This window comes from Mobula birostris, chromosome 5, assembly GCF_030028105.1.
Source record: "Mobula birostris isolate sMobBir1 chromosome 5, sMobBir1.hap1, whole genome shotgun sequence".
In the NCBI taxonomy this organism is placed as follows: Eukaryota; Metazoa; Chordata; class Chondrichthyes; order Myliobatiformes; family Myliobatidae; genus Mobula; species Mobula birostris.
The window spans coordinates 392,104-418,340 of NC_092374.1; the positions used below are offsets into that span (position 1 = coordinate 392,104).

General features: G+C 44.1%; 1 protein-coding gene across 4 annotated transcripts in view; it reads right to left on the minus strand.

Annotated features, from left to right (window-relative positions):
- Window positions 1-7,783: 7,783 nt before the first annotated feature.
- nup155 (nucleoporin 155) overlaps window positions 7,784-26,237 on the minus strand; it is a 244,979-nt gene continuing 226,525 nt past the window's right edge. For 3 of the 4 annotated variants that reach the window (XM_072257447.1, XM_072257446.1, XM_072257449.1), the window contains 7 exons: window positions 25,241-25,370; window positions 20,219-20,332; window positions 12,826-12,946; window positions 9,554-9,664; window positions 8,831-8,967; window positions 8,396-8,502; window positions 7,784-8,293 (listed from right to left, as the gene is read on the minus strand). In XM_072257447.1, the coding sequence (XP_072113548.1) occupies window positions 8,155-8,293; window positions 8,396-8,502; window positions 8,831-8,967; window positions 9,554-9,664; window positions 12,826-12,946; window positions 20,219-20,332; window positions 25,241-25,370 (859 nt within the window). In that variant the 3' untranslated portion in view covers window positions 7,784-8,154. Of the gene's footprint in view, window positions 8,294-8,395; window positions 8,503-8,830; window positions 8,968-9,553; window positions 9,665-12,825; window positions 12,947-20,218; window positions 20,333-25,240; window positions 25,371-26,237 lie in introns of those variants that run through there. The other variant, XM_072257448.1, reaches the window with a different exon arrangement.

Consider the following 26,237-nt stretch of genomic DNA (forward strand, 5'->3'; position numbering starts at 1 on the left):
ACTCCACATAACTGAGGGGCACAGGCTTTGAGCACCCTGCTACTGACACCATCCGGTCCTGCAGCCTTGCTTGGGTTGAGACGTATCAGCTGTCTTCTCACCTGTTCAGCCGTGAAGCCCACCGTGGTGGCTTCGTGTGGGGGAGGGGTATAGTCATGAGAGCAGGGTGGGGGATTGTGAGGAGGGGTAGGAGGGGAGAGTGGAATATGTGTTGGTTGGGGGCCGACAACAGATGGCTCATGTGGGGGATGGGCAGGGGTCACAATGTCAAATCTGTTAAAGAACAGGTTAAGTTCATCGGCCCTGTCCACACTGCCTTCAGCTCCTCTGTTGCTAGTTTGCTGAAACCCAGTGATGGTCCTCATCCCCCTCCAGACCTCTCTCATGTTGTTCTGCTGGAGTTTCCACTCAAGCTTCCTCCTGTACCTGTCTTTAGCCTCCCTGATCCTGGCTTTCAGGTCCCTCTGTATCGCCCCCAGCTCCTCCCTATTTCCATCTCTAAACACCCTCTTTTTTAGCGTTCAGGATGTCCTTAATGTCCTTTGTCACCCATGGCTTGTTATTTGAATAAAAAAGGACAGTTCTTGTCGGAACATTGCAGTCCACACAGAAGTTAATGTAATCAGTGATGCATTCTGTGAGTCCATCAATATCCTCTCCATGTGGCTCACAGAGTGCCTGCCAGTCTGTCACCTCAAAACAGCCCTGGAGCGCCTCATAAGCCTCCTCTGACCATTTCCTCACTGTCCTCGAGGTTGCAGGTTTACTCTTCACCAGAGGCATGTAGCAGGGTTTTAGATGCACCAGGTTGTGATCTGACCTTCCCAGTGGTGGGAGGAGAGAGGAGCTGTATGCATCCTTAACGTTAGCGTATATCAAATCCAGAGTCCTCTCCCCTCTGGTTGTACAGCTCACATACTGCGTGAAGTTGGGCAGTGTTCTAGCCATGGTAACCTGGTTGAAGTCACCCGAGATGGTAATATATTAGAGAATAATATTATTAGACCTTCTAATTTGAATTGGAGTTCACCGTGTGTTACGATGCCTAATCCAGACAATAGTATTCGGTTTTGTACAGATTACAGGAAGGTGAATACTATGACAAAAACTGATGCGTATCCAATCCCTAGGATAGATGATTGTGTGGATAAAGTTGGACAACCAAAGTTCCTTACAAAGATTGATTTGTTAAAAGGTTATTGGTGTGTTCCATTGATGGATAGAGGTAGAGAGATTTCTGCATTTGTAACCCTATCTGGGTTATATGAAAATAATGTTCTTCCATTTGGGATGAAGAATGCACCAGGTACTTTCCAGCGGATGATTAGTTCTGTGATTCGTGGGTTAAAAGATACAGATGCCTATATTGATGATTTAGTTACAGGAAATAATACTTGAAAAGCACATATTACTGCGGTGAAGAAACTATTTGAAAGACTTTCAAAAGCCAACTTAACTATTAACTTAGCTAAAAAGAATTTAGTCATGCCACAGTGACCTACCTTGGTTATGTTGTGGGTCAAGGAAAATTAGCTCCTGTTCAGGCAATTTTAGAAGTACCCACTCCAACTGGTAAGAAAACTCTCAGAAAACTTAAATTAGCCTGACATCGGTGGTGTGGAAAATGCTAGAGTCAGTTACCAAAGATGTGATAACAGCTCATTTGGAAAGTGGTGAAGTCATCGGACAAAGTCAGCATGGATTTGTGAAAGGAAAATCATGTCTGACGAATCTCATAGAATTTTTTGAGGATGTAACTAGTAGAGTGGATGGGGAGAACCAGTGGATGTGGTATATTTGGATTTTCAGAAGGCTTTTGACAAGGTCCCACACGGGAGATTAGTGTGCAAACTTAAAACACATGGTATTGGGGGTATGGTATTGATGTGGATAGAGAATTGGTTGGCAGACAGGAAACAAAGAGTGGGAAACATAGAAACATAGAAAATAGGGGCAGGAGTAGGCCATTCAGCTCTTTGAGCCTGCACCGCCATTCAGTGTGATCATGGCTGATCATCCAACTCAGAACCCTGTACCTGCCCTCTCTCCATATCCCCGATCCCTTTAGCCACAAGGGCCATATCTAACTCCCTCTTAAATATAGCCAATGAACTGGCCTCAACTGTTTCCTGTGGCAGAGAATTCCACAGATTCACCACTCTCTGTGTGAAGAAGTTTTTCCTCATCTCGGTCCTAAAAGGCTTCCCCTTTATCCTCAAACTGTGACCCCTCGTTCTGGACTTCCCCAACATCAGGAACAATCTTCCTGCATCTAGCCTATCCAATCCCTTTAGGATTTTATACGTTTCAATAAGATCCCCCCTCAATCTTCTAAATTCCGACGAGTATAAGCCTAGTCGATCCAGTCTTTCATCATATGAAAGTCCTGCCATCCCAGGAATCAATCTGGTGAACCTTCTTTGTACTCCCTCTATGGCAAGAATGTCTTTCCTCAGATTAGGGGACCAAAACTGCACACAATACTCCAGGTGTGGGCTCACCAAGGCCTTGTACAACTGCAGTAGTACCTCCCTGCTACTGTACTCGAATCCTCTTGCTATGAATGCCAGTATACCATTCGCCTTTTTCACCGCCTGCTGTACCTGCATGCCCACTTTCAATGACTGGTGTATAATGACACCCAGGTCTCGTTGCATCTCCCCCTTTCCTAATCGGCCACCATTCACATAATAATCTGTTTTCCTGCTTTTGCCACCAAAGTAGATAACCTCACATTTATCCACATTAAATTGCATCTGCCATGAATTTGCCCACTCACCTAACCTATCCAAGTCACCCTGCATCCTCTTAGCAGCCTCCTCACAGCTAACACTGCCGCCCAACTTCGTGTCATCCGCAAACTTGGAGATGCTGCATTTAATTCCCTCATCCAAGTCATTAATATATATTGTAAACAACTGGGGTCCCAGCACTGAGCTTTGCGGTACCCCACTAGTCACTGCCTGCCATTCTGAAAAGGTCCTGTTTATTCCCACTCTTTGCTTCCTGTCTGCCAACCAATTCTCTATTCACATCAATACCATACTCCCAATACCGTGTGCTTTAAGTTTGCACACAAATCTCCTGTGTGGGACCTTGTCAAAAGCCTTTTGAAAATCCAAATATACCACATCCACTGGTTTTCCCCTATCCACTCTACTAGTTACATCCTCAAAAAATTCTGAGATTCGTCAGATATGATTTTCCTTTCACAAATCCATGCTGACTTTGTTCAATGATTTCACCACTTTCCAAATGTGCTGTTATCACATCTTTGATAACTGACTCTAGCAGTTTCCCCACCACCGATGTTAGGCTAACCGGTCTATAATTCCCCAGTTTCTCTCTCCCTCCTTTTTTAAAAAGCGGGATTACATTAGCCACCCTCCAATCCTCAGGAATTAGTCCAGAATCTAAAGAGTTTTGAAAAACTATCACTAATGCATCCACTATTTCTTGGGCTACTTCCTTAAGCACTCTGGGATGCAGACCATCTGGACCTGGGGATTTATCTGCCTTTAATCCCTTCAATTTACGTAACACCACTTCCCTACTAACCTGTATTTCCCTCAGTTCCTCCATCTCACTAGACCCTCTGTCCCCTACTATTTCCGGAAGATTATTTATGTCCTCCTTAGTGAAGACAGAACCAAAGTAGTTATTCAATTTGTCTGCCATGTCCTTGTTCCCCATAATCAATTCACCTGTTTCTGTCTGTAAGGGACCTACATTTGTCTTAACCAATCTTTTTCTTTTCACATATCTGTAGAAGCTTTTACAGTTAGTTTTTATGTTCCCTGCCAGTTTTCTCTCATAATCTTTTTTCCCTTTCCTAATTAAGCCCTTTGTCCTCCTCTGCTGGACTCTGAATTTCTCCCAGTCCTCAGGTGAGCCGCTTTTTCTGACTAATTTGTATGTTTCTACTTTGGAATTGATACTATCCCTAATTTCCCTTGTCAGCCACGGGTGCACTACCTTCCAAACTGGGATGAACAATTGTTGTAGTTCATCCATGCGATCTTTAAATGCTTGCCATTGCATATCCACCATCAACCCTTTAAGTATCATTTGCCAGTCTACCTTAGCTAATTCACGTCTCATACCTTCAAAGTTACCCTTCTTTAAATTCAGAACCTTTGTTTCTGAATTAACTATGTCAGTCTCCATCTTAATGAAGAATTCCACCATACTATGGTCACTCTTACCCAAGGGGCCTCTCATGACAAGATTGCTAATTAACGCTTCCTCATTGCTCAATACCCAGTCTAGAATGGCCTGCTCTCTAGTTGGTTCCTCGACATGTTGGTTTAAAAAACCATCCCGCATACATTCCAAGAAATCCTCTTCCTCAGCACCCTTACCAATTTGGTTCACCCAATCTATGTAGATTGAAGTCACCCATTATAACTGCTGTTCCTTTATTGCACGCATTTCTAATTTCCTGTTTAATGCCATCCCCAACCTCACTACTACCGTTAGGTGGCCTGTACACAACTCCCACCAGCGTTTTCTGCCCCTTAGTGTTATGCAGCTCTACCCATATCGATTCCACATCCTCCCGGCTAATGTCCTTCCTTTCTATTGCGTTAATCTCCTCTCTAATCAGCAATGCTACCCCACCTCCTTTTCTTTCATGTCTATCCCTCCTGAATATTGAATATCCCTGAATGTTGAGCTCCCATCCTTGGTCACCCTGGAGCCATGTCTCTGTGATCCCAACTATATCATATTCATTAATAACAATCTGCACATTTAATTCATCCACCTTGTTACGAATGCTCCTTGCATTGACACACAAAGCCTTCAGGCTTGCTTTTACAACACTCTTGGCCCTTATACAATTATGTTGAAAAGTGGCCCTTTTTGATTTTTGCCCTGGATTTGCCGGCCCACCACTTTTACTTTTCACACTACTTTTTGCTTCTACCCTCATTTTACACCCCTGTCTCTCCGCACTTGTTCCCATCCCCCTGTTGTGAACTAACCTCCTCTCTCCTAGTCTCTTTAATTTGATTCCCACCCCCCCCCAACCATTCTAGTTTAAAGTCACCTCAGTAGTCCCTGCCAGGATATTGGTCCCCCTAGGATTCAAGTGTAACCCGTCCTTTTTGTGCAGGTCACAGTTGTTCCAAAAGAGGTCCCAATGATCCAAAAACTTGAATCCCTGGCTCCTGCTCCAATCCCTCAGCCACGCATTTATCCTCCACCTCATTGCATTCCTACTCTCACTGTCCTGTGGCACAGGCAGTAATCCCGAGATTACTACCTTTGCAGTTCTTCTTCTCAACTCCCTATATTGTCCTTTCAGGACCTCTTCCCTTTTCCTACCTATGTCATTGGTACCTATATGTACCACGACCTCTGGCTCCTCACCCTCCCACTTCGGGATATCTTGGACGCAATCAGAAATATCCCGGACCCTGGCACCAGGGAGGCAAACTACCATCCAGGTCTCTGGACTGCGTCCACAGAATCGCCTATCTGATCTCCTTACTATTGAGTCCCCTATTACAACTGCCCTCCTCTTCCTTTCCCTACCCTTCTGAGCTACAGGGCCGGACTCTGTGCCGGAGGCACGGCCACTGTTGCTTCCTCCAGGTAAGCTGTCCCCCCCAACAGTACTCAAACAGGAGTACCTATTGTCAAGGGGCACAGCCACAGGGGTACTCTCTATTACCTGACTCTTCCTCTTCCCCCTCCTAACCGTGACCCACTTCTCTGCCTCCCATGGCCCTGGTGTGACCACCTGCCTTTAACTCCTCTCTATCAACTCCTCACTCTCCCTGACCAGACAAAGGTCATCGAGCTGCAGCTCCAGTTCCCTAACGCGGTCCCTTAGGAGCTGCACCTCGGCGCACCTGGCACAGATGTGGACATCTGGGAGACTCCAGGACCTCCCACATCTGGCACTGAGAACAACAAACTGCCCTCACACTCATACTGCCCCTCTCCTCAAAAAACAACAAAAAATGAATACCAAACCTTCCTCAACTCGCCTGTTTCCGATACTTCTTGCACTGAAATATACACCACTGAGGACACGAGTAACACCATGTTCAATCTTTTGATTACTAACTTTATCTAGTCTTCCACAAAATTATCCTCTACAACCTCTCCGCTAACTGCTCTGACACTCTGGTTCCCAACCCCTGCAACTCTAGTTGAAACCCCACTGTGCAGCATTAACAAACCTTCCCGCTAGGATATTAGGATATAATGGAAGGATATTAATCCCTTCTCCAGTTCAGGTGCAAACTGTCCCTTCTGTACAGGTCCCACCTTCTCTGGAAGAGAACCCAATGATTCAAATATCTTATGCCCTCCCTCCTACACCAGCTTCTTAGCCACATATTGAACTGTATAATCTTCCTAGTTCTGACCTCACTAGCATGTGGCACAGGTAGCAATCCTGGAGGTCCTGCCCTTTAACTTAGCACCTAACTCTGTGAACACCCTATTCATAACCTCAGTACTCATCCTACCCATGTCATTGGTACCTACACTGACAACTTCTGGTTGTTCACCCTCCCACTTATGAATGCTGAGGGCTCGATCTGAGATATTCCGGACCCAAAAGGCATCATACTATCTGGGATTCTTGTTCTCACCTACAGAACCTCCTGTCCATACCTCTAATGAATCCCCTGTAACCACAGAGTGCCTCTTCTTCCCCCGCTCCCCACCACTGCCCTTCGCTTCGGATTCAGAGGCAGACTCAATGCCAGAGACCTGACCATTGAGACATTCCTGTTATATCACCCCCCCCGCCCCCCAAGAGTACCCAAAGTATCCTTTTGTTGAGAGTAATGGCCACAGGGGTACTCTGAACTGCCTCCTTAACCCCTTTCCCCTTCCTATCACCCAGTTTCCTGTGTCCTGTACCTGGGGTGTAATTACCTCTCTACGTCCTATCAGCCTCCTGAATGATCTTAATAAGTCCCAGGCTATAATCTTCTTTCAGTCATGATGCCTACAACATCATACATGCCAATCTGTAACTGTGCTGCAAGTTCATCTACCTTATTCCGTACACTGCGCACATTAAAATATGACACCTTCAGTCCTGCATTCACCCTTTTCAAATTCGTCTGCCTTTTATGTTGCAACTCATCCAGTGACTGCAATTTTAGACTCTCTTCATTACACATTGCCTCTGTAAATCAGCTACCTCATCTTCAGCACTATCACTCTGGTTCCCACCCCCCTGCCAAATTAGTTACTACCTCTCCAGCATCATCACTGTGAAGAAAATGGAAGGATATGGGCATTGTGTAGGCACAAGAGATTAGTTAGCCATCTCATTGCTAATTAGTCTGGCACAACATTGTTGGCTGAAGGTCTGTTCCTGTAGTGTATTGTTCTATGCTCTATATTAACCACAGGTCATTGAGGCTGCCAGGTTTGGTCTGCAAGAAGCCTGAACACATTTAGTTATTCTAGCATGTCTTCTCTAAAAGGGAAACTGCTGTCCTTACTCAGATTGGACTGTATTAGTCAAGACCCACATCAACTTGTCTGACTGCTGAAGTGGCACAAATCTACTGAAAGTTCAATTTGACAGAATTAGTGATATAATCTCTGACTATTTTATTTGAAAACAACTTTCTGATATGGTGCTATATTATCCCAGGAACAGCTGCCTGCATTTTCCTGGGCAGTACAAGGAGGATGTGTACTGAACAATGTGAATGTGAAATTGTGTGTGCCAAATCAGCAGTGCCCAAGTATATCTGTTTGTTCACAGAGTAAATTCACTTCCAGACATACTCCTCAAATTATCGAAGGTTCACTTTTATTAAATTTCAGCAGAAAACTAATTTACATTAAAAATTAATACATTTTTAAACCGAGTACATAAAAACAAGGGAATTGGATGTCCTGATGATAGGCAGCACCTCTTCAATGAGAAATATTCATTAGGATCTCTGCAGCAGGAGTGCACACGGTGAGCTGAGTGAGTAATGCAAACTCTGCTCTTTCAGAATGTGTTCAGCACAATCAATACCCAGGCTGAATATCTGCAGTTTTGCTTTGCTGGAAAATTCAGAATGCTGGTTTATGAAATACCATCTGAAGTAGAGTACAATTGGACGGCAATATTGTACAGACTCATGGAGACGTAGCAATGACGTGTTGCGGAGCTCCAGTAAGTTGTCATTGCAGGCGATCAAGCTTAGACTGCAATGATTTGAAATTTCCAATTGTCGTCTGTAAGGCACAAGTGGGGCTCATTGACTGAAGCTCGACAAGGAACCGACCAATCACATCCAAGCAGTAGTTAGTGAAACGCCGCCTGTAACGAAACAACATTTAGTGAAAGATAGCAGAAAAAAACACCCATTATATTCAGAGCACTGAACTGTAGAGCTCACATTACAAAGGATCTGCAACTCACCTCTCATGGGCTGCAACTTTGTTAGGTTCTTGCACATAAGCACTGAGAAGAACATGAATACACTCCAGCAAGTGGAGGGGCTTTTTAACCCTCTGCCAATAAGGATCCTAAAGCAAGAGCATATCAAAATAAGTTAGAAATTACAGTCAGCAAGCAATCAGGTCCATGGTAGTGAGACTTGTATTAGTGAAACACACACACACTCAACTAAACCTAATGTACAGACACATACACACCCCTTACCCAAATGCATGCACACACGCACCAACCTTAATGCAAGTTCAAATCTGTGTTCACTATCATCTGACCGTATACATACACAACCAAACAAAACAATATCCCTGCGGTCCAGGGTACGTACACACACACACACACACACACTCTCTCTCTCTCTCTAATAGAGAGCCCAAAGAGGACCTTCCAATCTGTCTGTACCCGTGTTTTGAAGAGTTGTGTGTACACCTCCAGCAGTCTCGGAAAGGATATTCCTATCTCCTGCATGGTGTAAGTTACAAAGCCTGTGTCCCAGGAGAGCACACACGATTGCTGTTCCAGATACTGCACCAAGAACTCTGCAAAGATAAGAGGCAGTCAAATACCCGTCCGGGTGACTCCACCCCACACCAGACCAGTCCATCAGCAACTTCCGACTCCTCACTCATAACCTAATATACAATTCTAGCCATGGGGTGCGTGACTGTTTCATGTGCCCATCACACAGAGCCAGACACATAGTTTGGATGGAGAGACTATGTACGCCACAGTAGTGTAGCAGTCAGTCCGATGTTATTACAGCTCTAGGTGTTCCAGAGTTTGGAGTCCAATTCCAGTGTCACCTAAACAGAACTTTACCCGTGAACCATGTGGGCTTCCTACCGCAGTCCAAAGATGCACTGGTTAGTAGGTCAATTAATCATTGTCAAATTGTGTTCTGATTCCGCTAGGATTAAACAGAGGGGTTGCTGGGTGGTCTGGCTCATTGAGTCAGAAGGGTCTGTTTCATGTTGTATCTCTAAAGAATTAAATGTGCCAAACACAGTGTGGATGGAGACGATAGTTAATACTACAGTAGAAGTCTCCTTTCCACTGTGCTTGCATTGAATCCTTCCTCCCTCCCACCCCCAATCTCACAGTCATGGATATGCGATCTGTACTTACCAAGTGGGAAATAGCGTGGGGTCCCAGCGTAAACTTTTCCAAGCGACACAAGCTTCATACTCAGAGTCTGCATCCGATCCATGGAGCTCATCAACCTGCTGTCACCCAACTCTGAAAAGACACCAGTGCTAGAGATAAATAAGCAGGAGGGGCATTTTGGCACAACAAACAATTTACTGGAGGAACTCAGCAGGTCCAGTGGCTTCTGTGGGAGGAAAAGAATTGCTGGGGTGTTGGTGAGGTGGGGTGGTTAAGTGGGCTGGAGTTAGGAAATCTCCTTGACACCTTCCATCCTCACCTATATATTGCTACTCAAAAATGTTACATCTTTTCAATACATCGGTGATGATTCTTACCTTTCCGATCCCTTCATCAGCTATAATTTGTCAGCTTGCTCAATATCCAACAATGGATGAGCAGAAATTTCTCCACATTGTGATGATCAGTCACTCCCTCCTGGGAAATTGACTCTAACATCTCACAGCCATTTGCCTGCCGAACTAGATAATTTACAACTGAGAAGAACTTTCAACAACCTTTACAACACACCATAGAACATTACATCACAGGAACAGGCTCTTCCTATAGCCTACGATGCTGTGGTGAACTAATTAATCTAAAAATGGCGAATTAAACCAGTCCCTTTTGCCTACACATGGGTCCGTATACCTCTCTTCTGTGTCAGTCTCTCTTGGAGGGGGTGGATTGTACTGGAACTAGACAATGAACAGTATGTTAGTAGGGGGATTTGCTAGTGTTGTTCCAAGGTCTTAAAGTGATCTGTGTAAGGGGTGGGAACTAAAGCTATTGTGTGGCAGATGGACAAGTTGTAGCAAATATATATGCAAGTAGGCTTTTTCCCCCCGAGGATTGGGTGAGACTAAAATTGGATGTCATGGATTATGGGGTGAAAGTTGAAATGTTTAAGGGGAACGTGAGGGGGATGAGAGTGTGGAACGAGCTGCAAGTGGTGGGTTGAACTGTATTCAGGTATTTATCTTTGGATCTTGATGGGTATGCTGCATTTGTTATCGACTTCATTAAAACACGTGTGGATGAGTGTGTGCCTTGAAAACTTGCTGTACATTCCCAAACCACAAGCTATGGATGAACCAGGAGGTACATCGTCTGCTAAGGACTAGATCTGTGGCATTCAAGTCTGGTGACTCAGGTCTGTACAAGAAAACCAGGTAAGATTTGCGGAGGGCTATTTCAAGGGCAAAGAGACAATTCAAGTGAGAATGGAGGTGACATTGGACGCACAACATTTCTGGCAGGATTTGCAGGACATTACTTCCTACAAAGCAAAACCCAATAGCATAAAGGGCAGCGACACTTCATTGTCCCATGAGCTCAACACCTTCTATGCCTGCTTAGAAAGGGAATATGTAACTGCAGCTGTGAAGATTGCTGCTGCACCTGGTGACCCTGTGATCTCTGTCTCCGATGCTGATTTTAATTTGACTTTAAGGAGGGCGAACCCTCGCAAGGCAACAGGCCCCAGTGGAGTACCTGGTAATGGCTCTGAAAACTTGTGCTAGCCAATCCTGAAGAAGAGTAGTGTGAGCTGCCTTAATGACTCTTGCCCAGTAGCGCTCACATCTACAGTGATGAAATGCTTTGAGAGGTTAGTCATGGGTAGAATGAACTCCTGCCTCAGCAAAGACCTGGACCCACTGCAATTTGCCTATCATCACAATAAGCTGATGGCAGAATTAATCTCAATGGCTCTCCACATTGGACTTAGATCAGTTGGAAAATATCTACGTATTGCGCCAGGAAACCTTCCTGAACACACCCAACAAACTCCACCCCATCTAAACCCCTTGCTCCAAGGAGATGCCAGTCAACATTAGGAAAGTTGAAGCCACCCATCACAACAACTATTTTTGCACCGTTCCAGAATCTGCCTCCCAATATGCTCCTTGATGTCTCTATTACTATTGGGGGGGGGGGGTATAAAAAAACACCCTGTAGAATTTTTGCCCCCTTCCTGTTTCTGAATTTGATCCACAATGACTTGGTAGACAATACCTCCATGACTTCCTCCTTTTCTGCAGTCGTGATACTACCCCTGATTAACAATGCCACCCCCCCCCCACGTCTTTTACCTACCCCCCTGCCCATTTTGAAACATCTAAACCTGGCACACTCAGCATCCATTCCTGCCCCTGAGACATCCAGGTCTCTGTAATGGCCACAGCATCATAGTTCCACATATTGATCCATGCTCTAAGTTCATCCACCTTGTTTATGATTCTCCTTGCATTAAAATAGACAACTCTCAAACCACCTGGCTGAGTGCATCTTTGCTGTATCATTACAAGCTGTCTCTACTTGTGCGCCAACTACCCCATCCTCTGCCCCTTCACTTTGGTTTCCATCCCCCTGCAAATCTAGTTTAAACCCTCCCCAACAGCATTTGCAAACCTCCCTCCCAGGATATCGGTTCCCCCCAGTTCAGGTGCAACCCACCCCACTTGCACACGTCACTCCTTCCTCAGAAAAGGTTCCAATGATCGAAGAACTTGCAACCCTGCCCCCTGTACCATCTCCTCAGCCTCTCATTCATCTGCGCTATCTCCCTGTTCTGAACTTCCCCAGGTCCCCAGGTCCTGTTCTTCAACCTCCTTCCTAACTTCCTAAACTTACTGCGCAGGACCTCTACCCCTCTCCTGCCTATGTCACCAATACCAACGTGTGCCACGACTGAGTGAAAAAGGAAGGCGGAAGATGGCAGAATAAGGTGGTGGAGAGAAGGGGGGGAGGAGGAGGAAGAAACAGATGGAAAAGGCGAAGGGCTGGAAAAGAAGGAATCTGATAAGAAAGGAAGGTAGTTAATGGGAGAAAGGGAAAGGCGAGGGGCACCAGGGGAGGTGAGGATATGAAGTAAGAGGCCAGAGTGGGGAAATAACGAGGGAAAGGGGGAGGGGGAAAATTACTGAAAGTTAGAGAGATCGATGCTTATGCAGTTAAGGAGTTGGCAATCAGACATAGGCTTAGTTAAATGTGACAGTTTGTTTCACCTTTGGCCCATTAGCTTTATAGTTGCTATTACTGAGAACAGCAGATTTTCCTGGAGTCCTGAACCGCCACTGTCAGATTTTGGCTATTTTCTTTTTCTAATAGAATGATTTATTTCAACGTTTGTTTGACAAAGCTCTTCTAAAGCACCCTGAAACATTTTGCTACACATAAGAATCTTATATCTCGAAGGTGCAGTTGCTGAGAAAGACAAAAAAACAAAGCAGGGGAAATTTAATATCACTCACCTTTCTCTATAATTTCTTGCCAAAGTGCCTGCACCAGGATTGTGTCTGAGTGACCTGCACAATGGATGATAGCCAGTTTACATTCTGAGAGACGGAAGTGGTCTGCGAACTCTCCGTACAACTGCAGAAGAAAACCTTAGAGTTACACCACAACTTTGGTGACAGCTATTCATATCCTTATGCCTTAAGTGACTGATTCCCAGCGGGGGGTGGATATGTATCCTAAGGGGAAGTTATGGGAAAAGAAGGCATTGGGGTTGGGCGGGGTAGGTGATGGTAAGAGGCATGAGATCTGACCGACCATTAGTACAATAGGCACTTCCAAAAAAAAAAGGATGAGGCACTGGAACACAGGAAGAACCATAGCTCTGCAGGTGTCGTCACAACACGTACGAAACTCAACAATTTCACCCAACCTTACTAACCAAAGAGACATTATTGGGGATACATAAATTAGCAACCAGGGTGCCCAACAGTTTCCAAGTTAAGAGCTGGTAAGTCAAGTACACTCTCTCAACTTTCTCTACAGATCTACGGAAAACATGTCCATAAGACCATAGACTATAAGACACAGGAGCAGAATTAGGCTATTCATCCCATCGAGTCTGCTCTGGCATTCCATCATGGCTGATCCCAAATCCGACTCAATCCCATACACCTGCCTTCTCGCCATATCCTTTGAAGCCCTGACTGATCAGGAAACGATTAACTTCTGCCTTAAATATACCCACAGACTTTGCCTCCATGATAGTCTGTGGCAGAACATTCCACAGATTCACTACTCTTGGCTAAAAAAATCCCTCCTTACCTCTATTCTAAAATTTTGAGTGCGGCCTGTAGTTCTGGATACACCCATCATAGGAGACTTCCTCTCTACATCCAGTACCGCCCCCTCGCATTCTTCTAAATTCCACTGAGTACAGGCTAAAATTTGCCAAATGCTCCTCACACGTTAATTCCTTCATTCCCAGAATCATTCTCGCGAACCTCCTCCGGACTCTCACCAATGACAACACATCCCTTCTGAGATATGGGCCCCAAAACTATTGACAATACTCCAAGTGCAGCCTGTCTAGTGTCTTATAGAGGCTCAGCGTTATCTCCTTGCCTTTATATTCGATTCCCCTTGGAATAAACGCCAACATTGCATTTGCCTTCTTTACCACAGACTCAACCTACAAATTAACCTTCTGGAAGTCTTGCACGAGAGCTCCTCAGTCCCTCTTCACCTTTTCCCTATTTAGATAATAGTCAGCACATTATCTATTTAGATAATTGTTCCTTTTACCAAAATGCATTATCGTACATTTCCCACGTCGCGCAATCATACTGCGTTGGCTGGAACCAAAAGGTGACATAAAGCCAATCAGTGAAGCTGCCAACCTCAAGGACTCCTCAAGGTGTTCAGTGACCTCAGCTTCATATGTGCAGTCATGAACCATCTTTGGGGATTATGAGACTTTACATGATTGATCAATTGTGCTAATTAGAATACTATAAAGGGAGCTTGCCAAACACTAGCTCTATTCTGACTAACATTCAGAGTCCAATCTGAAAACCTGTCAATGTAATTTTCACTGTTGTGATTGTCTTCATCTTCACCTCGCCGTTCCTTTGCGTGACACTACCAACATCCCATTCATGTCAACTCACTGCTGTCAACATCTGATAGGCATTCGCAGTCTGTGTTAAATTTTTATCTTAATTTAGCCTCATTAATGGTGGATAAATACGTATGGTGCAATTTGAGTTTGAAGGCGGTGAAGCCTTGAATTCTAATCCTGCTAAGAAACAGAAACTACGAAAGTGCATCAATAACAATGTTATATACCTGGAGTATGGATTTATTTCTTTCCTGTCAGATCAGCAACACCCCGTATGTCTTATTTGTTATACTGCACTGGCTAATGAAGCCATGAAACCATCAAGATTGCAGAAACACTACTGTAAAAGACACCCTGAAAAGGCTACGACGAACTGAAAATATATATTGCGGAAAAGTATTCCGATTAGGAACATGATTTCTTGTGCAACAGATGGAACATCATATATAACAGGTCACCATGCTGGTTTAGTGGGATTTATATAAAAAGGAAATTCCAACTCTGTTTACAATCCATTGTGTAATTCATCACCAACATCTCGCAGCCAAAAACTCAGCCAGTAACTTTGTTCAAGCATCACTTTTGCAATATATGCTAACAACAAAATTAAAGCTCATCCATTAAATAGCAGAATACTTCACCAGTTAGGCCAAGACAATGATGAAGAGTTGGAACTCTTGCTTCTTCACACTGAAGTGCATTGGCTGTCAAAAGGCTGCTGCTTAAAACATTTCTTTGATCTTTTTTGACACTGTGGTTGAATTTTTGCTCAAAGTTGACAAGAGCTTGGGAGGTTCTACGTGGAGATGTGGCATTCCATTGGAAAGAGTACAGAGGAGATTTACCAGAATGCTGCCTGGTTTAGAGAGTATGCATTATAATGAGAGATTAAGGGAGCGAGGGCTTTAGTCTCTGGAGAGGAGGATGAGAGGAGACATGATAGAGGTGTACAAGATATTAAGAGGAATAGATAGAGTGGACAGCCAGTGCCTCTTCCCCAGGGCACCACTGCTCAATACAAGAGGACATGGCTTTAAGGTAAGGGGTGGGAAGTTCAACATAGAACATAGAATAGTACGGCACAGTACAGGCCCTTCGGCCCACAATGTTGTGCCGACCCTCAAACCCTGCATCCTATATAACCCCTCACCTTAAAATTCCTCCATATACCTGTCTAGTAGTCTCTTAAATTTCACTAGTGTATCTGCCTCCACCACTGACTCAGGCAGTGCATTCCACGCACCAACCACTCTCTGAGTAAAAAACCTTCCTCTGATATCCCCCTTGAACTTCCCACCCCTTACCTTAAAGCCATGTCCTCTTGTATTGAGCAGTGGTGCCCTGGGGAAGAGGTGCTGGTTATCCACTCTACCTATTCCTCTTAATATCTTGTACACCTCTATCATGTCTCCTCTCATCCTCCTTCTCTCCAAAGAGTAAAACCCTAGCTCCCTTAATCTCTGATCATAATGCATACTCTCTAAACCAGGCAGCATCCTGGTAAATCACCTCTGAACCCTTTCCAATGCTTCCACATCCTTCCTATAGTGAGGCGACCAGAACTGGACACAGTACTTCAAGTGTGGCCTAACCAGAGTTTTATAGAGCTGCATCATTACCTCGCAACTCTTAAACTCTATCCCTCAACTTATGAAAGCTAGCACCCCATAAACTTTCTTAACTACCCTATCTACCTGTGAGGCAATTTTCAGGGATCTGTGGACAAGTACCCCAAGATCCCTCTGCTCCTCCACACTACCAAGTATCCTGCCATTTACTTTGTACTCTGCCTTGGAGTTTGTCCTTCCAAAGTGTACCACCTCACACTTCTCCAGGTTGAACTCCATCTGCCACTTCTCAGCCCACTTCTGCATCCTATCAATGTCTCTCTGCAATCCTCGACAATCCTCTACACTATCCATAACACCACCAACCTTTGTGTCATCTGCAAACTTGCCAACCCACCCTTCTACCCCAACATCCAGGTCGTTAATAAAAATCATGAAAAGTAGAGGTCCCAGAACAGATCCTTGTGGGACACCACTAGTCACAACCCTCCAATCTGAACATACTCCCTCCACCACGACTCTCCGCCTTCTGCAGGCAAGCCAATTCTGAATCCACTTGGCCAAACTTCCCAGGATCCCATGCCTTCTGACTTTCTGAATAAGCCTACCGTGTGGAACCTTGTCAAATGCTTTACTAAAATCCATGTAGATCACATCCACTGCACTACCCTCATCTACATGCCTGGTCACCTCCTCAAAGAAATCTATCAGGCTTGTTAGACACGATGTGCCCTTCACAAAGCCATGCTGACTGTCCCTGATCAGACCATGATTCTCTAAATGCCCAGAGATCCTATCTCTAAGAATCTTTTCCAACAGCTTTCCCGCCACAGACGTAAGGCTCACTGGTCTATAATTACCCAGACTATCCCTACTACCTTTTTTGAACAAGGGGACAACATTCACCTCCCTCCAATCCTCCGGTACCATTCCCGTGGACAACGAGGACATAAAGATCCTAGCCAGAGGCTCAGCAATCTGTTCCCTCGCATCAATATCAAGGGGGATATCAGAGGAAGGTTTTCACTCAGAGAGTGGTTGGTATGTGAAATGCACTGCCCGAGTCAGTGGTGGAGGCAGATACACTAATGAAATTTAAGAGACTACTGGACAGGTATATGGAGGAATTTAAGGTGGGGGGTTATATGGGAGGCAGGGTTTAAGGGTCAGCACAACATTGTGGGCTGAAGGGCCTGAACTATGTTCTATACCTAGCCAATCTGTATGACAAGATGAACATTCTGAATATGAAACTGCAGAGTGAAATTTTCAATTTAATCCAGACAAAAATTATTGGAAAATTGGAAATATATAAGCAAAACATTGGGAGAGAAGTTGTCTTACAGTTTCTTTGTTTGGAAAGCATGGCTCACAGTACTGCTTACACATGCAATCACTGAAGAATGATTTTCAGAATTGATTCAAAGATTTGAATGATCTGGAGATTCTGGATTGGGTAACTAATCCATTTCTTTGCAAGTGGAAGAACAGGAAGAGAGCTTGCAAGAAGAAATAATCAAAATTCAGAATGCTGGAGAAGCAAAAATGCTTTTCAAAAATCTTGGCCTTTGTGGTATGTGGCCACACTGTCGTGTGAAGTTTCCTGGTGTTTGAAGAAGAGTCAAGCTGCACTTCATTGCAGCTCCATCCCCCTACCTTGTTGAAATAGACTTTAGTGCAGTGAACCACATACTCACAAAAAACAAACACTGTTTCAACACTGTTACATGTGCAGAATGAAGGATTTTGCTGTCACAACTCGAATCGATATTTCAACTCTTGCTAAAAACCATCGAGCTCAAGGATCACATTGATATCGAGGCTGTGTACAGCGAATGAGTACTGCATAAGCTAGGTTTAAAGACAAATAAAAATAATTTTTCTCATGTTAGCATACGGTAGATATGTTTTTACACTGGGGGTGCTGGAAAATATATTGTGCCTAAGAGGGGTGTTGGCAAGTATGAAGGTGCTTTAGAAGGGAGCATTAGGCTAAAATTGCTTGGGAAACACTGCTTTAAATTCATTAAGCCCAACCTACTTTGTCCTCCTCCATACTTTCCTCATAGCTCCTCAAGCAGTTGCTCATTTCGTTTTGGAAAGTTATTCCATTTGATTTCATAACATTTTTATGCAGCATATTCCAGATCACAGCTCACTGCTATCTTACCACAGAACACTACAGCACAGAAAACAGGCCACTCAGCCCCTTCAGTCTGTGCCAAAACATTATTCCGTTAGTCCCATTGACCTGCATCCAGTCCATAACCCTCCAGACCTCTCCCATCTGTGTACCTATCCAATTTATTCTTAAAACTTAAGAGCGAGCCCGCATTTACGTCAGATGGCAGCTCGTTCCACACTCCCACCACTCTCTGAGTGAAGAAGTTCCCCCTAAACCTTTCCCCTTTTACCCTAAAGGCATGTCCTCTCGTATTTATCTCTTCTAATCTAAAGAAAGAGCCTATTCACATTTACTTTGTCCGTACCCCTCATTATTTTGTAAAACTCTATCAAATCTCCCCTCATTCTTCTCCGCTCCAAGGAATAAAGTCCTAACCTGTTCAATCTTTCCCTGTAACTCAACTCCTGAAGACCCGGCAACATCCTAGTAAATCTTCTCTGCACTCTTTCAATCTTACTGATATCCCTCCTATAGTTAGGTGATCAACACTGCACACAATACTCCAAATTTGGCCTCACTAATGTCCTATACAACCTCCCCATAACATCCCAACTCCTACACTCAATACTTTGGTTTATGAATGCCAGGATGCCAAAAGCCTTCTTCACAACCCTGTCTACCTGTGACGCCACTTTCAGGGAATTATGTATCTAAACTCCTAAATCTCTTTGTTCCTCCATACTCCTCAGTGCCCTACCATTTACTGTGTATGTCCTACCTTGATTTGACCTTCCAAAAAGCAACACTTCACACTCGTCCACATTAAATTCCATCTGCCATTTTCTGGCCCATTTTTCCAGTTGGTCCAGATCCCTCTGCAAGCTTTGAAGGCCTTCCTCGCTGTCCACAATGCCTCCAATCTTAGTGTCATCAGCAAACTTGCTGATCCAATTTACCACATTATCATCTAGATCATTGATATAGACAACAGACAACAATGGTCCCAGCACAGATCCTTGAGACACTACCACACTTTGTATTTGGGCAGAGCGAAGGATGGCGTCAAAGGTTGACTTCTCCCAGCTGATCAGTGAAACAATTAAATTCTTCCTATCCTAATGTCTCTATTTTCATTTTCAGGGTGGCTGGGGTCCTGCCGAAGTCTTTAATCTACAATAGCACTCACACTGTCTTTCTGCATGGTGGCGTATTCCCATTCTTGGAACTCACTGATCGGCCGTGTTTTGATATGTCCAGGTTTGGCCTGAAGTCGGGCACCTTCAGTGCGTGGCCTTACGTGGCCCTGTGGACACAAACTCTCACTGGTGTCACAAATTGAAGCATAGTGGGAGATGGAACATCGAAGGCAGCAACAGCAGCTGGTAAAGGGCTCTGCACTTGGAGATTGACCGCTCTGTCTCTCTCTCTCTACCCCCCCCCCCCCCACCGCCCGAGTGAGAGTTTGCTGCCAAATCTCGAATCGGGGAACTTGAAATAAAACGGACCGTAACATTGAAATAGCAACAGTTTGTCTCTCCCTCATTAGTGAGAGAGAGAACCGGAGAGATGTTGAAATGTTGGAGTGAACAGTTAGTTTTTAAACATACTGCAAACCATAATATCTCGTAGGGGGCGTTGCTGTTGCCTGCATGGTGGATAGTGGGAATGCTGATTTTTTATGCCAGAATAATGGGGGTGGGGGGTGGGGGGGAACAGTTGCTGCTGCTTGTGTGTGGGAGGGAGGTAGGTGGGTGGCTTTGGGGTTCTTTTTTTTCTGTCACTCATTCTTTGCATTTTTTTCATCGATTTGGAAAATGTCTTGGAGAGTGAGAATTTCAGGTTGCATGTTGCATACCTTCTCTGATATTAAATGGAAACATTGTCAAGTACCTTTGATCTATGCCTTTGGGTTACTGGCACAAATACTGTTGAAAAATAGCTTCTCTTTTTAACCCTTCAAATCAAATCTTACTCCATTAAAAAAAAATTCCCTTCTCTTGTATTGCATGCACCCTGTCTCGTGGGAGTAAACGTGATATTTTTAAGCTCCTATTTAATTTCCTTGGTGAAAAGCAGACTCTTCAAGGTGCACTCACCTTGGTGATGTCCATGAGCTCTGAATCGAGCTGAGAGATGGCCTCCTGCACGGAGGGGTGCTGGGAGTAATTGCGTGCCAGAGTATCATGAATCTGGAGCTGTATCCGGGCTACCTGGCAGGATAAAGAATCAAGGAAAGAGGAGAAAACATCTTTGATTAAATTACAATGTGGAGGACATAAAGAGAAGTGTACAGTGCAGGACTCTTAACAGCATTGATGTATAGAGGGGTCTTGAGGTCTAAATCTTTAGCTTCTTAAAATTGGCCACACAAATAGATCTGGTAAAAAAAAAAGCATATGGTGTGTTGCTTGCCTTCATTGGTCAGGGGTCAGTGAATATAAGAGTAAGGAAGTGATGTTACAACTGTATAAAACTTGGGATTTTGTGTGCAGTTGTGACCATACCATTACAGTAAGAATATAGAGACTTTGAATAGGTGCAGAAGAGGTTTACAAGGATACTGTCTGGATCAGGGGGCAGGATCTTTGGGAGAAATTGAATAAACCTGGACTGCTTTCTCTGAAGCAGTGAAAGCTGAGGGGAGAGTGATAGGTTTATAAGATTATAAGAAGCAACGATATATAGAATCTTTCGAAGTAGGATTGAATTTCAAATACTAGAAGACATGGATTTAAGGTGATACAGGAAAAGTTTAAAGGAGACGTGTGGGGCAAATTTCTTTTTGTTAGACAGCCATGATTGCTGCTTGAAATGGCCTGCCAGTAGTAGTGGTGGAAGCAGACAGGAAAATTGCGTTGAGGTTGCAGTAAGATGATGGTGTACTCAGTTGCAGCAGCTTCAGTGGGGTCAACCAAAGGTGTTATTGTCTTTTTAAAATGTATTTTATACAAACACAAGACCCTGCTGGACATTAAGAACTTAAAAGTACTGCAGGTCTACTCCATCAGCAAGTTGCTCGTTGGTGGAGATACTTAAGGAGCTGGATGGTGTGGATCCTGCTGCTCCCTGCATCAGAGGAGTCGGTGAGCAAAGGTGGTGTGCAGTCTAATGTTCATCTTAGCCGCTTTTCTTGTGATCGCAAAATTCTGTTGGACATTGTTATTGTGCAATGCTAGAAGCCCTTATCTTAAAAAGGATGTGCTAAAACTGGAGAGGGTTCAAAGGAGGTTCACGAAAATCATTCCAGGATAGAATAGCTTCTCATATGAAGAGCGTTTGATGGCTCTGGGGCTGAATTAACTGGAATTCAGAAGAATGAGGAATGACCTCACTGAAAGCCATCAAATGGTGAAAAGCCTTGATAGAGTGGATATGGAGAGGATGTTTCCTACGCTGGGAGAGTCTAAGACAAAGAGGACACAGCCTCAGAATAGAGGGGTGTCCTTTTAGAACGGAGATGAGGAGGAATTTCTTTAGCCAGAGAGTGGTGAATCTGTGGAGTTCTTTGCTACAGGCAGCTGTGGAGGCCAAGACTTTATGTATATTTAAGGCAGAGGTTGATAGATTTTTGATAGGTCAGGGCATGAAGGGATACTGGGAGAAGGCAGGAGACTGGGGCTGAGAGGACAATTGGGAGCAGCCATGATGAAATGGTCGAGCAGACTTGTTGGGCCAAATGCGCCAAATTCAGCTCCTGTACCTTATGGTCTAATGTCAGTAATAATAAAGCTGATTCTAATTCTGAATACCTATAGAGAGACTGCACTATGAAAGAGCATGCTTCTCTGTTATATGAGGTTACTATAAGCTGCTAGAAGCAGCTGTAAAGGAAGGAAGAATTAGAATATTTATAAGACATTTAGAAAGGTCTGTGAGTAGGAAGGGCCTAAAGGTATTTGGGTCAGAGTCAGCTCAATGGGGGTAGGTCAGTTACACATGGACAAACACCCATAAAATGCTGGAGGAACTCAGCAGGCCAGGCAGTATCTATGGAAAAGAGTACAGTCAACATTTCCAGCTGAAACCCTCTGGCAGGACTGGGGAAGAAAAGCAGAGGAGTAAATTTTAAAGGTGGGTGGAGGGGAGAGAGAAACACAAGGTGATAGGTGAAACCTGGAGGGGGAAGGATGAAGTAAAGAGATGGGAGGTTGACTGGTGAAAAGAGACAGAAAGCCATGGAAGAAAGAAAAGGTGGGGGGGGGGTAAGGAGCACCAGAGGGTGGCGATTGGCAGGCAAGGAGATAAAGTGAGAGATGGGAAAGGGGATGAAAAATGGTGAAGTGGGGGACGGCAGGGGAGCATTATCGAAAACTCAAGTAATTGATGCTCATGCCATCAGGTTGGAGGCTACCCAAACGGACTATAAGGTGTTGTTCCTCCAACCTAAGTGTGGTCTCATCACAACAATGGAGGAGGTCATGGATAGACATATTGGGATGAGAATGAGAAGTGGAATTAAAACAGATGGCCATTGGGAGATCCCACTTTTTCTGATGGACAGAGTGTAAGTGCTCAGCGAAGCGGTCTCCTAATCTACGTCAGGTCTCACTGATATACAAGAGGCTATACCAGGAGCACCGGACACAGTATATGACCCCAACAGACTCACAGGTAAAGTGTCACCTCACCTGGAAGAACTCTTTAGGGCCCTGAATGGTAGTGAGGGAGGAGGGGTAGTGTAGGTGTAGCACTTGTTCCGCTTGCAGGATAAATGTCAGGAGGGAGATCAGTGGGGAGGGACAAGGGAGTTACGTAGGGAGTGATCCCCACAGAAAGCAGAAATTGGGGGGTAGGGAAAGATGTGCTTGGTGGTGGGATCCCGTTGGAGATGGCAGAGGTTCTGGAGAATTATGTGCTGCAAGCAGAGGCTGGTGGGATGGTAGGTGAGGACAAGAGGAACCCTGTCCCTGCTAGAATGGCGGGAGGAGGAGTAAGAGCAGATGTGCGTGAAATGGAAGAGATGCTGCTGAGGACAGTGTTGATGGTGAAGGAAGGGAAGCCCCTTTCTTTGCAAAAGGAGGACATCTTCTTCATTCTAGAATGGAAAACCTCATCTTGAGAGCAGTTGTGGCGGACACGGAGGGATTCAGAGAACTGGATGGCATTTTTACAAGTAACAGGATGGGAAAAGGTATAGTGCAGGTAGGTGTGAGAGTCCGTAAACTTATAAAAGACATCAGTGGATAAGCTGTCTCCAGAGATACACACAGTGAGATTGAGAGAGGGGAGGGAGGTGTTGGAAATGGACAAGGTAAAATTGAGGGCAGGGTGGAAGTTGGATGAAGTTGACGAATTCAGCACGGGTGCAGGAAGCAGCACCAGTGCAGATGTCAATGTAGCATAGGAAAACTGTGGATGATCACCAGTGTAGGCTTGGAACATGGACAGTTCCACGTAGCTGACAAACAGGCAGGCGTATTGGGACCCATGTGAGCGTCCTTGGCTACACTTTTTGTTTGAAGGAAGTGTAAGGAGCCAAAGGAGCTACACATGGGTTATCAAAATGAACTTGGCTAAAGAGCCTATGTTGTATAAATATGACTATAGAAAAAAGGAACTTGACAAATAATACCTGCAGATGCTGGAAATCTTGAGGGGGGGGGGGGGAGGTCTGTAAAACAGTGAGCCAGGCAGAAACCTTGGGAAGTAAATGGAGATAGTACACCTAATTGATAGTCTTACATTAAAACTGGGAACTGTGAGAAAATAACTGTAACCGTGCCTTAATTTACAAAGAAGGCACAGGGGTAGAGAGAACATTTGTGATAGGGTGGAGACCAAGAAAGACTTAATAAGGCAAACTGGTTGTGAAGGTTCATTCTTTGATGTGTTGAGGAGGTGTAAACAGAATAAGATAATGAAATCAGGAATGAGGGAAAATTATTACTAGCTGTGAGAAATACAAAGTACAGAAGTTGCTGGTAATCTGAAATAGAGTGCTGAAAGTACTTAGTAGATAATGCAGAATCTGTGGAGAATGAGACATGAAGTTAACTTCATAGAAGCTGGTGATGGGGAGGAAATCACTGTTCAGATGCTCCCTCATCCCTCGCAGATCATATCTGATGGGGCATTCTGACAGGAGCAGGCAAACTTTATGGTAAATATTTATCATTCAAAAAAAAAGGAAAATGATCCTAAAAGGTCAGTCCAAATTGAAGGAAACTGAACATTTCAGGATAATGACTTCGTTAGGGAGCATCCATCATCTCTTTCCACTGACGCCACCTAATCAGATGTGTATATCCAACATCTGCAGTTTTTTTTCTTGATTTACAGTATCACAATGCTGTTTGTGGGCATTTCCTCAAGGTTAAATCCTAACTACAAAAAACTTTGAATGAAGTACTTCAATGGCTGTGAGGTGCTTTTGAGTTCCAAGTTTTGTCTTCTTTTATTTGGATTTTGGAAACGTTTCCTAGGATCTCTCAATTTTTATTTCATCCATTTAAGAGTCTCTTAAACGTCCTTAATGTATTTGTATCTACTACCACCCGTGGAAGCACGTTGCATGCATCTACACCTCTGTGGAACAAAACCATTTCTGATATCACCCCTATACTCTCCTCCAATCATCTTAAAGTTATGTTCCTTTGTAATAGCCATTTCTGCCCTGGGAAAATGTCTCAATGAAATAAGCAATAGAGGAATTGTTGATATTTTAGGCAAAATACTCCTCAGGCTGCACGCGTGAGTATTGTGTATAGTCCTAATCAACACACTGCAGGCAAAATGCAGTAGTATTAGAAGAGTGCAGAGGTAGATTCTTCAGGATATTGCCTAGAATAGAGGGATATAGTTACAAGGAAAGATTGGGTAGGGTGGGTTTATTCTTTCTGGAATGTACGAGGCTGCAGAGAGACTTTATTGGGGTTTATAAAATTATGTGAGCCATAGGATAGATAATTGTCTTTACCTAGAAGGAGGTGTTGAAATTTAAAAGAAATCTGTTGAGGCAAGCTCTTCTGACACAAGGTAGTGGCTAGAGTGAACCAGCTGCCAAAGATACAATCACAAAATTTAACTTACAGTTGGATAGGAAAGGAATAGGGCGTGATTGACACGGATGAGATGGGCTGTTGGGCCCATTTCTATGAGTCTATAATAGAATTTCACACCTCCATTTTCTCCTCCAGTTCATGCAGGAACTCGCCATCAGCTGCCTGTGATGATGTTGCTGTGGAGCTTTTAGCACTGAGGATGGCCCGAGATATATACTCAATCCTCTGTTGCAGCGAGATTTCAGTGCTGATTTATAGAACAAACAAGATCACAGATCAGGGTGATGAATAAATCACAGTGCATATCATGAAATAAAATTAGTCTTGGTAATAAGATCACCAAATTGCCCACAAAACCCATCTGGTTCAACAATGTCCTTCAAAGAAGGAAATCTTACATTTTTATTCATTCTAGCCTCTCTGTGATGAACAGCAATGTGATTAACGGAACTGTCCTCTGAAATGTCCGAGTAAGCCACTCAATATTTAGCAAGACTGCACCACAAAATCAGTGACATTTAAGAGGATTGGAACAACTGGCATTGAATTAGGAGACAATGTACCTATATTCCACTGAGTTTATGTCATGAGCCCTGCCAGCTTTGCACCTGTATTTGTCTTAACTAGAGTTGTTATGCCCTTGTACTTTCTGTTTAATCGTGTCAAGTTAATTGTGACTGGAATGGGTGTTCCACATTCTGTCATTACGTAAAGCGGACTCCTGATTCGTGCTCATCGCAGGGTCCTCGTCTGTGTGTTTCCAGAATGATTTGTCTCACAGTGTTGCTCAATCCATTTCCCATGAATAAACTCTTATTTCTGTCTCAATATAGGAGTTTGAGTATAAATGACTTAGATGAGGGAATTAAACGCAGCATCTCCAAGTTTGCGGATGACACGAAGCTGGGCGGCAGTGTTAGCTGTGAGGAGGATGCTAAGAGGATGCAGGGTGACTTGGATAGGTTAGGTGACTGGGCAAATTCATGGCAGATGCAATTTAATGTGGATAAATGTGAGGTTATCCACTTTGGTGGCAAAAACAGGAAAACAGATTATTATAACAATGGTGGCCGATTAGGAAAAGGGGAGGTGCAACGAGACCTGGGTGTCATTA